Source organism: Opisthorchis viverrini, assembly GCF_000715545.1.
Source record: "Opisthorchis viverrini unplaced genomic scaffold opera_v5_569, whole genome shotgun sequence".
Lineage (NCBI taxonomy): Eukaryota > Metazoa > Platyhelminthes > Trematoda > Opisthorchiida > Opisthorchiidae > Opisthorchis > Opisthorchis viverrini.
The window spans coordinates 93,488-111,069 of NW_008752232.1; the positions used below are offsets into that span (position 1 = coordinate 93,488).

Sequence of the window (17,582 nt, forward strand, 5' to 3'; positions counted from 1 at the left end):
TGCAATTAAAGACTATAGCGTTCGGTCAACTGTAAGACGAGGGGACGGAACACCGAGTTGAACAGTACATAACTGTAGGAAAAGACGCTTCCATTGCAAATTGTCCGCTCAAATAGTTCTGTGACTATTCCATCGGTACGTGAGCCTTGCTGACTTCCTTCTTGTGTGAGCCTATGCATTATCGTCCACTATCCGTCACACGTATTCCCATGTTCGCGGGACTCATGCCTTCTAAGTATTGATGCTTTAGACCTCACGCATCTCATCATGTTGCCGCGCGCCACCGGCGACCTTGCAACCTTTGTTGTCTGATTCCTGACACCGTTCTAGTTGGCTTTTTGTAACCCGTGATTCAGCTCATAGTCGATTTACTTGTATGCAATAAACGATCCTTGATTCTCGTCCATATCTCGGATTCTCCTCTCCTGTGTAATTCGAGTGCGTGGCGTGACCCTACTGCAAGACGGATGTAGCCTCCAATCAGGCAGAATCTGAATGAATGTTGAGTTCCCAAAGTTATTATGACAGCTATCGGGCCGCTAAATCCAAAATACCTCACAAATGCCTAGTCGACGACGATTACACAAAGTGGGCCGACTGGTTGTCGATCCATCAACAAGCAAGTGGAGCACATTCTACCGATGCACCATCTGAAAAGTTGATAAAAAAGATGTAATACACTACTCATAAGGCTGCTGAAAATTCTTCGATAGCCCACGACCGGTTTCGGTCTTCTTGGGGCTCATCAGGTAGGCGCAGTCCCCGAGTTTTCGTCAACCCCCAAGAAGGGCGAAACCGGTGGTGGGCTGTTGAAGAGTTTTCACTAACCTTGTGAATAGTTTCCTTCATGAAAATATTCTGCGATATCTCAAATATCGTGCCAACTGAATCATGAGGCGACCTGTGATAAACGAGGGATCCCACTAAGTTCTGGGTGAGTCTCTCGAAAAACCAAATTTGTCTGCAAATCAGCGTATTTCAAAAAGATAGTCCAAAGCAACTGGGATACAGTCAAGGTAAGCACATTCTTGTTCTGTTTGCTCGTATTGGATGCATATGAGATCAGAGCCCAGTATACTTCAGTTCCTTGATGCACAGGAGTACCTTTCCACAGTAAATGGGAACGATCTAGTGGCATGCTTGATCAATATTTGTACTTTCAATTATCACGGACAACAGTGCTATTCTCCAAGTGGAGACACGTGAAAGTTATTCATTTTACACGTGATTATCGCATCTCAGCTTGTTTCTTCGTTGCACCAAGGTGGACGCTCTCATGTTCTCGTACGAATTGCGCCCCAGCGTCGGGAGTCCAATACAAATATCCAGGTACGTTGTTCCTCATTTACTTGGTCGTAGCTGCTTCAAAATGCACAATTTCCGTCGTCGAGCTGAAGGCAAACAGCAGGAGGTGCCCAACGATCCACTCGTCCAACTCGATTAGTTTCACCGTACAGCCACTAGCCGTTTCTTTTTAGTTCTTTCTTAAATCAGCCGCATATAATCCCTTCCCTCTTCAGTGTGGCGGGGCAATAAAACCATGTGGTCCAACAGGACTGTGATACGAGCCACATATTCTTCAGTCTTCGGTTAAAGGACTTTGTAAATAATCGCTAGGTGAAGGATACTTTTTAGATTTCATTTTCTCTGTCATCGTTTGCATCCGCCGGAGAGGATCAAACATTCCAAGTGTGCGAATGGACCGACTCATATAAGTTGCACATACAATGGACAGACAAATAGTATGAGTAGTAGTTCTTCTATTGCATACCAAATGCTACGAATAAAAAATGTTGTACATGACTACCAAATTTGTCTGCACAGTTAGCCATCGGATAACGTAGATGCGTAAGTGACGCAGTCTTCTTGACTATTCCGCATGGTTTACTGATACGTATTGTTCTTATTAATTAATAAATAGTTAGCTTACTCACTCATGCATATTTCGTTCAAACAGGAAGTTAGAGACACCATGGGGGCCGCATTTTTCGATCCATTCCACTGAGCACCCTTTATTCTTTCTGATTCATGACTCTATTTCTCAACGTAAACGCAGCGGTCTGTCCTGACCACTATACCCACTCAACAAGGCAGAGTTCACCCCGTGAAGCCGTTGCCCAAGTGAGGACAGTTAATCGCAGACTGATGAAATGCAGTTCTCTGTCTTCTACCATTGACACCTGATAGGTCACAGGCCTCGGTCAACACTGCCGCAACACAACAGCATTCGACGGCACACATCCGGTGGTTTATAATAAAAAACCTCACCACTGAGGCGAAGTTTACGAAGTGCGGACGGCTGGCTGCTCTCATTAGGAGGCAGAGCAACCTACCTTGAAAGATAATAGAAAGTTCTATTGGTCGAATTCTAGACGATGCGTTTTCAGTGAGTAACTTAATTATTCTGTGCATATATATAATAACTATTCCATAAGGTGATATAATATAACTGTGACAATATAATATAATATATAATACAGCGTTATATAGTGTACAATATAGTACAATTCAATTGCAATTTTCGGGTTTTGCGGGATAGGTATTTTTGTTCTTAGCCACACCACTTTCGTTTGAACGGCCGTGTTCCTGTACTGGCGTAATTATTCCGGTGAGTCCACACCAAATGGAAGTACTGGACTCGACGGCAGTTCAAACGAGAGTGGTGTGGCTATGAACAAAATACCTATCCCGCAAAACCCCAGAATTGCAGCCAAAAATTTGCCCAGTGGGTTTCAAACATGTGCCACGCTACCTGACTGAGAAGTCCTGACTGGCGGGTCAATCGATCGTCACAACCAAGACAGTTACTAGGTCGTTCGGGCACACCAACCATATCGCTCAAGTGTGAACACATTCGCCTGTTCAGAGGTGAAAATTCAGATGCGTCCAACGTGCGTTGGTGGAGTAGTGGTTGGACGCTCGCTCCGCATGTCAGATCTCCGGGGTTCAAATCCCGGCACGGCCATTGGATAGGCACTGCTGATGAGCTCTAATAAGAGGGAAACTCGAGTCCAGTGCTTCCCCCGTTTGGTGTGGACTCACCGAAATAATTACGCCAGAACAGGAACACAGAAGTTCGAACGAGAGTGGTGTGGCTATGTACAATATAGTTACTCTGGTGTCATGTAATACGATTTAATGTAATATAATATAGAGTAACATGATATGATCATATTATTCCGTATATCGTTCATCCAAGGCCAAAGTGGATCATGTTGGAAGTGAATAACGTGTTGATAATTGACCGTAAATATCCACCGAGCGAAACCGAGAGTAACCAAATGTAGCAGTATGCCTAACTGGAAAATCTGTCGGAAATCACCGTGCGCCAACCTACTTGTCGTGAGTCAAACCCACCAATATAGGTCACAAATAATTGCGCACGATATCCGGCAGCTAACTCGCGTGATGTGAACCAGAGTCGGGAGTCAAAAACTTTGTCCGCTAATAAATCTACTGATTGCATGCTCTCTGTCTTGCTCTTCCTTGGGTGTTGGGTACCTAGTTCAGCAATTCCCTTTCAATAAATAAGGAATATAGTTATAAACGGTGGTTTTTATTTAACTGAGAAGAATTGAGTGTGACTATATTAAAAGCTTGATTCGTATCAATAACCTAAGAGAAACCTGGTTTGCCAATTCGGTGCGTTTCGACATCTGCCTACATTAGCTCACAACTTAGGAGATAAGGTTGATGAGAATCCGGAGACTAAAGAAAAGTCCCAAGGCAAAAGGGGTTGTGGACTGTCTAAGTTACAAACAGCCCGACAAGTAGTACGTTATGTAAAGATGTGCAGTAAGTCGGCACTCTAAATCGTCCCCCCCCCCCTCATGGTGTCAGCTGGCTCTACTGGACGCCAATCTGAGTGACCAATGAGTTCGGCAACTCTAGACGCGGTACGCCACCCTGTTTGGCTTTAAAGTACCAGTTATTTTCGATTGTACACAACACCATCCAGCTGACATCCCAGCACCAGCTCAATCCCGTACTAAGGAGATACTCGTGCGGTTCGTGTGTGAGGACTGTGACAAATGCTGCAAATAGGAGATTAGCTTGGTGGCCCACTGTCAACTCGACACCCATGAAAGCGTTGGCAAAAACGCTGTTGACTTGTGCCTACTGTTCCGCTTATTTCTGACGACGACTTTTCTGAGTGACTGCCGCTGACACGCGCATCCCACCCAGCATAACGCGGATTAGCTTGGCCGACTGAAGACTTTTGGTTCCCCCTAGTCCCAGAGTCACAGTCATTCCTGCGTCTGGCATACAAGCTTTATTCATCTTGCGACTGTAGCAGTATTTTATTTGTCAGTCGGCTATCAGCCATAAAATCTGGCTACGTATGCTACACTGAGGAGCACAAACCATCGACTGAAGAGCTCCACACCCGACCTTGTTCAAACCAACCATGGATTGCACCGTGTCACTAATGAGACACGACTCTTACAGTCTGCTCGCTAGTGTTGACCTTCTGGCTTGAGCTCGAGAATTGTTGGCTGGTATAATGACACTCGAGCAAGTCCTGGCACCAAGACATTTTCATACATGCGGAAAAATACCTCCCAACGTCGCTGCCAGCTCACTGGTGATGTGCCGGCAAAGCGAAACAAGATGGCTCAGGCCAAATGCGCCAACTTCCAGACCTTACACCACCAGCTTTTACTGTGCTCGGTGGATAGCGGAAGAAACTAAACAGTGTGGGATACAGATGTCATCCACTGAAAAATACGTGGATAGTCGGCCGAGTCGCGCAGTGCCACTATCGGATTGTTTAGCTGAGCCGATCACAGGGGGCTAACGCTGGACGTACGATCCACCTGATGGGCAATTTGTCCACAGCTTTGGACAGGCTTACGTCCAGCATGCTTTCTGGTTCAATGTCAATGCTCTTGCTCTTATTATCTGGGTTTGTCCACCTGATTTTTGTTGAGCTGGGGTCACTCCAGTTTCGAAGGTCAAGAATTTGACTGTATCAAACTAACTGTGACTAGTAGAACATAAGGTTGACGGAAACTCGGGGACTGCGCCTATCTGATGAGCCCAAAGCAGAAGGGCGAAATCGGTCGTGGGCTGTCGAAGAGTTTTCAGCAACCTTGTGAGTAGTTTCCTTCATGAAAATAACTGTGACTAATTTCCGTGTCCTCCCTTCTTATCTCCTAACCAATGACAGTGTATGTTACAGACACCTTGATTCTAATTTGCACCTCTTTATCAAGAGGGTTGTTTGGAAATTACCTTGCTGTTACATGTTTCGTTTTGTCATTCTTCAGCACCTGCTCCCAGCTTCAGTCTGGTTTGCTGACGTCAAGAGCTCCTGATTCTGTCTCACATCAGATCTGCGTGATATCTGCCAAGATGTCCAAATCACCGTTACCTGTCCAATTGTAATTCTGTAGCGTTTTTCATCCATTAAGAGGTTCACTGCCTCTGAGTGGTGAAGTAGATAGATTCACTGTCCAAGCATTTTCCCGTATGGCAATGGATGATGTCCTTGGATTGATGATGCCTTAACTAGGTCACCAGTCCCATTACACCTTGGCAAATGGTTGTGCCTCGTGTGCGCGGAAATTCAAGCTCACCTTAAACAGAAACACGAAGCTGTTGAGGTAGAATTGCAAGAGTCCAGCTGAAGACCAAAGATGACAAAAAGGAGAGTTGTAGGGAGAGAAAACACCGGGCGACTGCATCCTATTGCTTGGCCAATAGACTTATCAGCCTTGTAAGGCCAACAAGCGCGGTGGGCTGTATGGGTGTCTGCGCAACCACTGACAACAGCTGCTGAAGGTCCTTAACGAGGTGACGTATGATTGTTGAAGCCGCATCAAAGGATGGAGGAACTATCCAATCTCGAGACTGATACACAGGCTTGTATTTGGCCAGTTCCATCGAAACAAACTCAAAGGTTTGTAGTGAAGGGCACGCCAATCAGTCGCTAAACAACTTATCCATGAGTTCAACTATCCTGTTGGGGTGGGAATCGCGTGTGAAAAAGCTTTTACCCACTAAGCACCGAGCGCTATTCAGAGTGCTCAAGGACCCTGTATTTGACGATATTGTTCGGGATCTCAGCCTTCTGACAGATAAAAACCAATAAATGGTTGCTGCCAAATCTGACGTAATCTCAATTCGGAAGCGCTGGTGATAGACATGAGCACAACCTCGGATGGACGCAGAATCGGAAGCAGTATCGATTATGATGTTAGTTTTTGTTTCACAAACCGATGACCATTTCATACCGAGGAAGACATTTTACTCGGTCCGTGAAGATTTTTGCTGGACTGGGGTATCCGAAGGTCACAGTCAGTGACTTGTGTTCGCTCACACTACTTATGACACTTTCATGCATGGCAAATGGGGCTGAGTGTTGATTCCTGGTAATGACTTCCACATCTGTCTCTGCACTACAGATACCTTGTGCTGGATGTGAATCTTCACTTTATCCTCGCCTACTGCACCTTGAAGAGCACTTGTTACTGTTCGCCCATTCTTCTTTTTCTGGTCTTTTCACATGGATGTTCCCATACCAAAATTCCTATATACCTTGGACATCATTTCACCTGACTGGAAAACTGTGGATGGCACAAATCCGAAAGGAACACATATTTCATGTTGTCCTGTAATCTTCCATGACTCTTTCTTATTTATTGTGCTGTTCAAAAATATCCCATAGTTTTACAGTTACGTGTGATTTACCCTTTGACCACTTTCCCCATTCGGATTCAAGTACACCAAAATCTTCAAATATTACATACCGACAAGGTAGATGCTTTCATTCGATGAAATCATGAACGTCTGAGTGATTGCATGTGGGCATTGTGGCAAAATGTTTTGAAGTCCCTCATCTTGTCGCAGGACATGTCACGTGACCAACGTAATACCATCACGTGACCCATCAGTGCACATAGTGGGCGGTGCAGTGCAGTAAATTCTCCATAGTTTGCAAGTGTCTCTCGGGTGGGGATACTAGTGGAACCACATTTTGGGGGCACAATTCAGAAACCTGACAGTCGATATTGCGTATGCATTGCCAAATAGCCTATGACTGATAAGTTGAATTTCTACGGCGTCAAAACTCCACTCAATGATAATTCGTGCTAGTGAATAGAGAATAAGGGGCCTGGAAACTGGTCGATCTGTTCTGATGGCCACATTTTTATAGGCACTTTCTTCCAGCACCTTTTTATTTTTAAACTATTCAGTATTTATGGCCGTATCCATGTCCTTGATTCTCCGAAGTTATCTACTGGCTCCTACAGTAACCAGTGTTAGTTTATCCTCAGATTGTCCAAGCGATGCCTTACCAAAATATCTGCGAACTGACGGCCACTAAGTCGGCAGTCAATCTGTTCACCAAGACTGCAAATGTTTCTTTTCACTCCACCAGAAGACGCCATCGGTTTGAGTGAGTTTGAAATTATGCCAACACATGTTTCCTCATGTGATGACGAAACTTTGGAAACACCCCAGAACTACTACACTCATTTTTAATGTTACCTGGGAAATGTTTTATCGGCAAACTGGCGTCAGCACCGTTATCTCTAGCCTGATGATGTGGTCCCTGTCCACATTCATTCACAACAGCTGAAATGTTCCCTATCAAATGGTCTAAATAGATGGCTCATACACTCATCGTGTTCTAGCCTAACGTCACCAAACAGTTCAGTACTGATGCGATTTCGACACTGTTCGCTGAATGTCACCAAACAGTTTAGTACTGATGCGATTTCGACACTGTTCGCTTGGTGGAAATATACACGGCAACATTCGCTGATCTTTGATGTTTCCATGAGTGAAAGTGGTTAAGATGGGGCGACGTCAGAGGTCCGGATAGTGTTCAGTGTTTTGCGTTAAGTGAAGACATTGAAAGGAAGTTTTCCATCGCCGCGCTGGCTGTGGTAATGACGGTCTTTCAAGGGGAATGCTAGTTGTTTCGCTGGTCTTGTAAGGGACGGTCACGATATTACTTCATCAGGTACAAGGCTTTATTGTGTCATTTTGGAAGATCAAAGTACTTCCGTAAGGATTTGTTCGCATGGTCAATAGAAAACATTCTCTCCGTCCGGTGACCTTAAAAGACCAGTTGGACTATCTGCTGTGATCTTTGTTCCCCAGGGCAATTGCAGCTTGTCACTGAGCTTGTCGGCCACAAATTCATTTGAAAGCGGCCTTTTGAGGGGCATTTATGGTGGAGAAAAGCATCACTTGATGTCTTCACCAACTGGAACAAAATCATCTGGTTACATGCAGCACACACGGGCAGTCGATCGACGTTATTGGGACAAGTATCCCCTCACTTTCCACACATACACCAGGTGGGGAATGCATTCAAGCGGTGAAGTCATTGTCCATTCCATAGGTGAGTGAATAGTGTCCTACTCAGCTCGCGTCTTCAGTTAACCGCTGAACTGAAAGGTGAGTAAGCATCCTAATGATTTTTAACTGTCAGACTGTTTAAACTTTTGCTACCCATGTGACATTCGCTGAATGAATAACCAGTGACACAACAGTCATAGTGCGTTTTGTCGGTCAGTCCCATTGCTCAGGTCAATATATGTAGGCCGTAGAACCATCTGATTGCCACCAAAAGGTTCGCCACTTGCTCTACTAGTTCCTGGCAGTTTTATTCATGAAGTTGTAGACTGTACTTGGGAGACTTGAGTACTGTATGTAAGTGAATCCTGATGCTTTCGAGTGAATCGTTCTCCACAAACTGTCTTTTAGAACATGTGTCAGTACACTCTCAGTTAAGGGGCTGTGCATGGATAAGAATGAAACGTGCGCAGCTCTACCATGACCCGATTACTCAAAGAAATTTATGCCTACCAATGATTAGCTCGTAGTTTTTTGTTTTGTCTTGACGCCCCCTGTGCAAATTTTTTGATAGACAACTGTAACGGCGTCAGGATGAACAGTTTACACTGATACAAAGACTGCTTGATTTGCCATTGAACGTGTACGAAAATGTCATGTCTTAAGGGCATCAAAGAATAACTTAGCATACTGATCACGTATGCACCACAGGTAGACCAAATGCTTCGGAAGTTCAAACTTTCAAGTACCAATCAATACTACTGGATTTTCCAAAAATCACAACAGAATTACTCCACGACACCGTGGAGCAACCACTGAACAAGCTACTAAAAATAGAAGGCTTCAAATAACCAATCAACACGATGGAACACAGACCACAACGCAACAAAGACCGCGAGCGGACCAATAGATCCACCAAATTTTTTACACTCCAAGTAGCCAATCACGTAAGAAGATAACAGATAGCCTTCGAATGCTATGTAACCGCACGCAGGCAAGGAAGACGTAACCACCCAACCGTGCACTGCTGATATCTCCTCGTATGGTGACGGAACGTTTGCAAGCCAATGGCCAAGCTCGGCGAACAAATCGACGGCCACTTGATCAACAACCAATAAACTCACCCGAGCTACCAATATTTCAATTCAACATATCCGTATTATGTGTTGATTGTCTGAAGGCTCATATTCATGCGGAATCGCATCGTGGTTTATCATCACTTTTACAAACGGTCGTGTCATCACACTTCACCCAAAAAGAATTTTACAATATACTTTTCTCACTTGGGACCATGGTAAAAAAAATTTAGTGAAAAATTCTTCCACTTGTCCCGATCATCATTCTGGAAGGTTTTTGGGAAGTTGCCGAAATGGTTTTAACACTTACGCATCCGGTTCCCGATGCTTCTGTTAACCAGAGTAACTCTAATGAAAACACGCCTACGTAGAAGCCATTTGAACAGTTTGATTAAGGTTAGGGGTGTGTACGCATCTGTCTTAAGTACAAATGAGCTAAAATCAAATGATCTCTTTGCTGACTTTACAAAATGCGCTCCGCGTGCCTTGTTCCACCTAGGACAACCGTCGTTTAACGGTCGCGGAGGAATAGATGAAGCTCAGAAGATGAGGAATTTAGGGTCTCATTTGCTGAGGTCTGGTCGGAACTGCTGAAAAAGTGCATATCTCATTAATTTATCCCAAATGGAACATTCTTACCCCACAATGAACCCAACCAAACTGGTCTCCGTAGGCTTTTTTCATACCTTACTCAATGTTTTGGTTCCGTTTCATAAAATAGCTTGTTTGAAACTCTCCATTCACCTATTTAGGTAGCTTTCTAAGCACAAAGGTGCTATCTTTCTAGGAGAGCAGTATTGCTCACCAAATCGCCAGAAAGGTCTTCGAATGCACGGTTTTTCCACTTGATGACATTTCTGTCTGTGAGACAATCGAAGGTACTGTGTCTTTTGTTTGGACTCATGCACCCACATTTTGAACCAGTTCCCAGAAAACTGTCAGCCATCTGAGTTTAATTAGAAAGGAATAGGTGCGAATAGCGTGTGTGAATAGTGAAATTCGACAGTGTCTGCCCTGCGCCCTAACTCTCACCGAACTATAGCTTCAATCAGAAATTTAAGTAACCAAACATCATTCGTGGTTTATGGGCCAGTTGGTTCAAGCCAATATTTTGACTTCAGATGAATGGGTGGAGTAACTCCACTAAAGTACGAATCAGGCGTGTCACGGTCAACTCCGAAAGACCGACTGAGGGCGAGTTGCAGTGTCTTCCGACACTGTGAATGAATTGGCCTCCATTAGCGAATACACAGTCATTTGCAAACTAATTTGGTTTTTTGAGAGATCCACCTGGAACCCAGCTGAATCTCTCGGTTTCAATGTTTCCAGGCTGTCGAGGAAGTTTTCAGCACCTTACGAGTAGTGCATAACCGAATCGGCCTCCACTTTTTCCCAGTTGTTCCAAACCATCCCCGTAGAAAACCTTCCATCTTTTGGCATAGTACACAGAGTCACTAATCCACGACGACTTAAAAAACTACGACTTAAAAACTACTTTGTGAATCTATATTGAGGGATCTCATCAATCGCCCTAATTTGGATATTTTGATGTCCAGATTGACCGTCTACTTGCATATTTATTTAACTGTTGGAAACCTGTTTCTCTTCCACGCGAACATCTAAAATGATCCAAAATGGATATAAACGAAACTGAGAGTTGTGTATCAGGTATATATTTTATCCCCCATCACCTGAAGTAGTTAGTAGCGGTGAGAATTACCGAAGATGTGTCCCATGAGATGACCGATAGAATGGAAAACTGACCTAGAAAAGTTCAGGCATTTTAGGTATTCGTACTTGAATCCCATAAAACACAGTGACTGATTTTTTTCGACCAAATGTTTCTCTCGGAAAAATCCTCAGACTGGGGTAGGTGAACTGTATTCTAGTCAAATCTGAAGTGAGTTATCTCGCACTTCAATAAAACTACACATTTCCAAGAAATCGAAACACGCAATCAGCTAAGTTCACAGTTTATTCCTTTCGTGGTGCCAAATAGTCACATGTCACGCAAGTTCACTCTGATTATGTTGTCTGAAGTCTGCTGACGGCAGCTAATCGGTTTTCACCAAACCCTCGCGTTTTTCGATCGGAGGTGGAACTCAATTTATGGCCATATTGTCATTTCGCTTTCCGCTCAGGATTTCCCGTCACATGAAACTCGTCGCTCTCTCTGAGTGCCGAGTGCAACGGAAACTGCAGTTATGGCAGTTTCCACCCACTTCTGGATATGAACGATAAAAGCATTCTGTATTGCGCTAGACATATTCGGTTAACTACTTTTGCTTTTATGTCTGGTGTCATATGCGGAGGCGCATTCAACCGGGAATTCGAATGATAATTCAGCAGTCAAATTGCTTTAGAATCTGGAACACAATTTATTAAGGTATATTTTCTGGAATTCAGTGCATTTCCTGATACTACTATCTGGATGATAGGTTTTCAGCGGTTCTATCTGGAGGAATTCTAAACTAGAATTAATTCTATAAATGCTCCTTAAAACGGACATGTTCACTGTTCAAAAATGGACGTGGTAAAGCACGTAACTTATAAACCGGTTGGTTGAAATTTCGTGGAAACCTAGCTTTATTGTACGGTACCCACAAGACGCTTTTCTGAAGCCTTCATCTGATATATTTTTCAGACTGAAACGAATGTATCATATCAGCGTAACGGTGGATACTACTGGTGGGCACGCGAGTAGTGTCTGCTCGTAAATCAGCTTCACGTCTCTTGAAAAGTGGGATCTGTTACGGAATTTGTGGAGTCACTTTGTAGCATTTGCTTGAATTTGAGTAACACTTAATGAATATCAAGGAAATTTCAGGAAGACGCGTTCAAAGAGATGCATATGAGAGTTTTGCTTTCCTGTCCAATAGTCTGTAACTGCTCACTTGGCGATTTCTTATAAATAACTCAGCAGCAAAGACCTTCTTCCTTTTACTCGTATTCTGTGCTGTTCACCCAACTGTGGACTGTGTGTTTCCTCTCACAGATTCGTCTTTGTTAGGGTCGTACTCAACTCAAACCGCCTGATAAGCCTGAGTTGCCTTATACAAAAGGCCCGAACTAAAGCGGATTACTTTAACTTCATCCCCATAAGGGGTTCAAAGATTGTTCATATACCTCCCGATATTTAGAACAAGTGCATCCGGTTTCTACATACTCAGCCCATACTGCATGTCTCTGAGTCTTCACATGTGGTTTTACATTTGTCAATACTGAGCAAGCTAGTCCGAAGCATAAATATCTCTCGTGTGAACAGTTGGCACTCTGGTGAGTTCACATCAAAGCAGGAGTGCACTAGACTCGTGTCTTGCTCTTATTAGAGCTCGTCAGCGGTGCATACCCCTGGCCGGGTCACAGTTTGAACTCCAGGCATCAAGCGTTTGTGGGGCTATCTGAATGAGAACTGCTGACAGGCGGGCAATTCGATAGGCACATCCAGGACAGTCGTTCACATCATTAAAGCCAGAAAATACTCGCCTGTTTAGACGTAAACATTCAGATGCGTAGAGCGTGTGCTGGTGATGTAGTGGCAGCACACTCATCTCGTTTGTCAGACGTCTGGATTTCAAATCCCGGCAAGGTCGTGGACGTCCACTACTAATGAGCTCCAATAGGAGCGAAAACTGAGCACAGTGCTTCCCCCTCTGGTGATGAAGTATCAAAATGATCGCACAAGGACATGAGGACGGCTGATCAAACGAGAGTGCTGTTTAGTTCTGCTGCTTAGTTTTGCATTTACCCAACCACAGCAATTGACCTATTTACTACTTAACTACTCTGCAACCTACTGGAAAAAAATTTGGAATCGATTGAGAGTTCATCGTTTCAGAAGGACTTGAATGGGCTAATGTGAAGACGTCTTATTGATCGGTTCTCCGTCTGCCTTAAAACCTGACCAAATTGACGACTCGTTTACTTGGCGTGATGAAGCATTTGTGTCAAAAGCGGAACGTTTCCCAATCAAAGACAACCGATTGTTTAACAAGCCTCTTTGAAACGATAGTCTTGAAAGGATATTTTCACATTCTGGCATCCAGAGGCTTCCAAAAATAAGTTTGATTTAAAGCTCCTGCTTAGTCGTCTTTTCCTCCATTCTCACTGGCTCCACGGCTCTGGGCTCCGCAACCTACCTACGTTAGTCTCCTTTCAGTCTGAGAGGCCTAACCGTAGCGCAATGCAAAACAACAACCCAGAATAAAAAACGGGCAAAATAGGTCAGTAGGTCAGTAGGGGTAAGAAATCATGAGTGAAGCCGGAAAAATTAACAACGAAGGAATAAGTGTGATGGAGTGGGGCAAACTGACCCACCAGAATCGTAAACTATCCTTTTAGTTTTCATACAGGAAACTACTCATAAGGTTGCTGAAAAATCCTCGACAGCCCACGACCGGTTTCGCTCTTTTTGGGGCTCATCAGGTAGGCGAAGTCCCCGAGTTTCCGTCAACATTATTTTCTACTTGAACCCAAATTGGACATTTTTTGAGAAAAACACTCATTTGCAAATCAATTTGGTTTAGTTAGTTCTTTTTAACCAGTGCTATCGAGTCGTTTTCCTCAATCACTTAGCCGACATACAAACTACTCTTTGAATATAAAGGCTTAAAAGGGTCATCGGTTCAGCTACACCACCATGTAGAAATCTTACTCACAGGGTTATTGAAAACTCTTGGACAGCCCACGACCGATTTCGCCCTTCTTGGAGCTCATCAGGTAGGCACAGTCCCCGAGTTTCCGTCAACTTTATGTTCTACTTGAACCCAAATCGGACTGCTTTCGAGAAATACACTCATTTGCAAATCAATTTGGTTTAGTTAGTTCTTTTTAACCAGTGCTATCGAGTCGTTTTCCTCAATCACTTAGCCGACATACAAACTACTCTTTGAATATAAAGGCTTAAAAGGGTCATTGGTTCAGCTACACCACCATGTAGAAATCGACTTCCAAGATTCCAGCAGATTTGTATAGTTGTATAGTTGTATAGTTGTATGCATTAATGTAGGTACGTCAAAGAACCATAGTCTGATGTCGCAGAATAAGACAAAGTAGGTTCAGAGGCAGAATTCGCATTGATTATCCAGTATTTTTAATGATGATGGTGACATAATGACGAACTGGTTGCTCTTGTCATGATCAAATGCTACTAGTGTAACTGTAGATGCTACTAATGAGTAGTATGTGGTTTTCCCGTAATTCCGCTTCGCGTATAAAGGGAGGTGGGAGTTATTGCGGAATTTGTGGAACTGGTCTGCAGCCTTTGTTTACGATTGCATGATAGTCAATGAATATCCAGGAAAGTTCAAAAAGACGCGCTCAAGAAGAGAACGGATATTTAGTTTTAAAAACAAGGTGCATATGGGAGTTTTACTTTTCTGTCCAGTAGTCTGTAACTGTTTAGTTGGTGTTTCCCAATTAAAAATTCTTTCCATGTGGTTGATTCGGACGCCCGAAACCCAAGTGAAACCAGTATTTTAGTTCACTTTCTTTACGATCACGGTCAGGGTGTTGTGTGTACTGTTGCCTTCCCCGAATATACCTTCGTTCAACGTCGCTTGAACTTGTTTATGAACCTCCTCCCGCAGCTGGGGTAGCAGCTGACGGGGCTGTAAGGTCGAAAGCATTCGGACGAGAGGTGAGTCTTGTATTTCGTACACGGCAGAAGCCAAACGGATCTTCACCGCCAGTGAACATTTCGGGTATTCCTCGACCACGGACTGTGCTGACGGCACGTAACAAGAATGAAGCTTTCGGACACGCGATTCAATCACGGCAGTGCTTGAGTAACCTTCAGGCTCGACTGGGCCCTACTTCGTCACCTGTTTTCACCGCTTTAGGTCGACCACGGATTCTGCGCTGCTGAGAGAATCTGCTCCCAAGATTGTCTGCTCTATGTCCGGGCTGATCAGGAACTCGCACTGCACGGATTTGTATAGTAGCCTACGTCACTGCACTAATCACAACCCACTCGGGAAAAGGGGAGTTATCCATAGTTTTACTTTTTACAAGCAGTCGGATAGGGTGACATTGCTTCCTTCAGTGGCCAGGCACGCCACATTTGTAGCATCGGCTCGTTCGAGAGTGCCTCCGCTACTCCATCTTCAGGGCTGAAATCTGTTCGGCTAGTTGATCCACTTCGGTCTGCAATTCCTTCACTGGGGCTGATCAGAACTCGCACTGCACGGATTTGTATAGTAGCCTACGTCACTGCACTAATCACAACCCACTCGGGAAAAGGGGAGTTATCCATAGTTTTACTTTTTACAAGCAGTCGGATAGGGTGACATTGCTTCCTTCAGTGGCCAGGCACGCCACATTTGTAGCATCGGCTCGTTCGAGAGTGCCTCCGCTACTCCATCTTCAGGGCTGAAATCTGTTCGGCTAGTTGATCCACTTCGGTCTGCAATTCCTTCACTGGTGAATCACCCCTCTTCTCTTGCGACCGCATCGTGGCCTGTGGCGCCTCGGCAAATTCCCGTGCCAGATGCACCAACTCCTCCACACCCAACTGTCCAGTCACTTTCGCCAACCTCAACTGGGCACGAAATGCAGACTGCATACCTTGGACGAACTGGTCAGACAGCAATTGCTGGTGCAACTCTACGTCCAATCCCAGCAAAGCCCGATCCAACGACTGCTGCAGGCTGGCGAAGAACACCGTCGAGTTGCATCCAGGTCCCATCCTGGCCGTCTTGAAGCATCAACGTTTTTGGTTTGCGTGCAGTCTGCAGCTAAGCTCTCGGAACACCTGATTAATTCATAAACACTTTCAGTTACTACATTGACTAAAACAGCGATTAAGCACGGAATGTACTGTGTCCTCGTAAATTCCGTAGTGCGGCGCCCGTGCACCCATCGACTGTGCCGCCTGTCTATCTGGCCAACACGCTAGGCGAGGTTGCTGGTCCTTCCTCAAGACTCCCAAACCAGCCTTTATTGCACCGCAATCCGAACGATATCTGGTCGTAGTTCAGCCGGTATACTACCGTTGATTGGCCTCGTTTATGGGATCGAGAGAACGTACGTGCAGAACCGTTCCTCAGTCCGTACATTGAAAGTGGTAGAACGTACGTACAAGGCCGTTCCTCAGTCCGTACATTGAAAGTGGTTGCTACTGCGTCACCTGCTTTATTTGAGTTCGCCAAAAGTGTGCACCCTGCACCGTTTAGTCCATTCGCGCAGTCGGTCCTGAGGCAACAGAGAAACTTTCCAGACTAGTCACAGTGGACTGACCGTAGCGGACTATGACCGAGAATTTCATGCACGATACTTGATGCAAACTGTGGCTGATAGCTGGTGCCGTTGTGGAGAAACAGGTTTTTCGGTTTGCTCGCAACTCACGTGATTACTCTGGTGTTAGGGTTAATGCAATGGTTGGTCAGGTGTACTGAAAACACGCACCTATTTGAATTAAATACTACAAAATAAGGTATCTTGAAACAACTCAGTTTTTTCATGCAAAAGTTTGGATTCGCGAATACAAACTCACCCAGTCGTTCGTGCTCTTTGTGGTACGGTTATTATGAAAGTAAAATACATGGTGCATCAACGCCTACGATGGTTTGTTTTGCTTTCGTTCGTTTTGACACGTCCCACTGCTGTTCTCAGCTTAAAACTGTACGAATTGGAACCCAATGCCGATCGCAACCGTACTCCTCATCCCTGTCCGCTACACGAGCGTGTACGCGTCAGACTGGTGAAAAGGTATAGCTGCACCTACTCAGGCCTGAGCAACACTCAAACACGTTGGCCGTTTACATCTATAAGACCTCTCCTTTGGATTGCTCCAAATGGCTGAGATTGGTCGACAGCAATAACACCACGTTTTTGGTCCTTTTCCCTGGTGGTTGACTGCAAAGACCTAACTACAGGCTGTAGCTTTAAACCCACACAATGAAGTTGTGCCTTTCGATTCCTCTTGTTTGTTTTGTGTTCAGTATCAATCTTTAAAAGGTTAGGCTAAAATTTCCCACTAACTCGTGAATCTCCGGTCCAACTAAGCTCATTCCCTTTAGCTTTCGAAGTCAAACAAGTGTGTTTGTAGCATTTCGAATTACCTTACAATTCACTAGCCACTAGTGCACTCACTTGGTACTTGCTGATTAACCTCTTCAAGTAACGCGCCGCATGGAGGTGTGGTCGGAATGGATGCGCAGTTCATCGTATTAGTACCATTATTTTCGTTAGCTCTAG

The 17,582-nt window shown here is 44.6% G+C and overlaps 1 protein-coding gene across 1 annotated transcript in view; it reads right to left on the bottom strand.

Annotated features, from left to right (window-relative positions):
* Positions 1 to 15,013, bottom strand: part of T265_11753 (hypothetical protein) — a gene marked incomplete at both ends in the record, with an annotated part of 36,278 nt that extends 21,265 nt beyond the window's left edge. The window contains 2 exons of the mRNA XM_009178498.1: positions 5,580 to 5,626; positions 14,929 to 15,013. Coding sequence (XP_009176762.1) covers positions 5,580 to 5,626; positions 14,929 to 15,013 — 132 coding nt within the window. The remainder of the gene's footprint in view (positions 1 to 5,579; positions 5,627 to 14,928) is intronic.
* Positions 15,014 to 17,582: the final 2,569 nt, after the last annotated feature.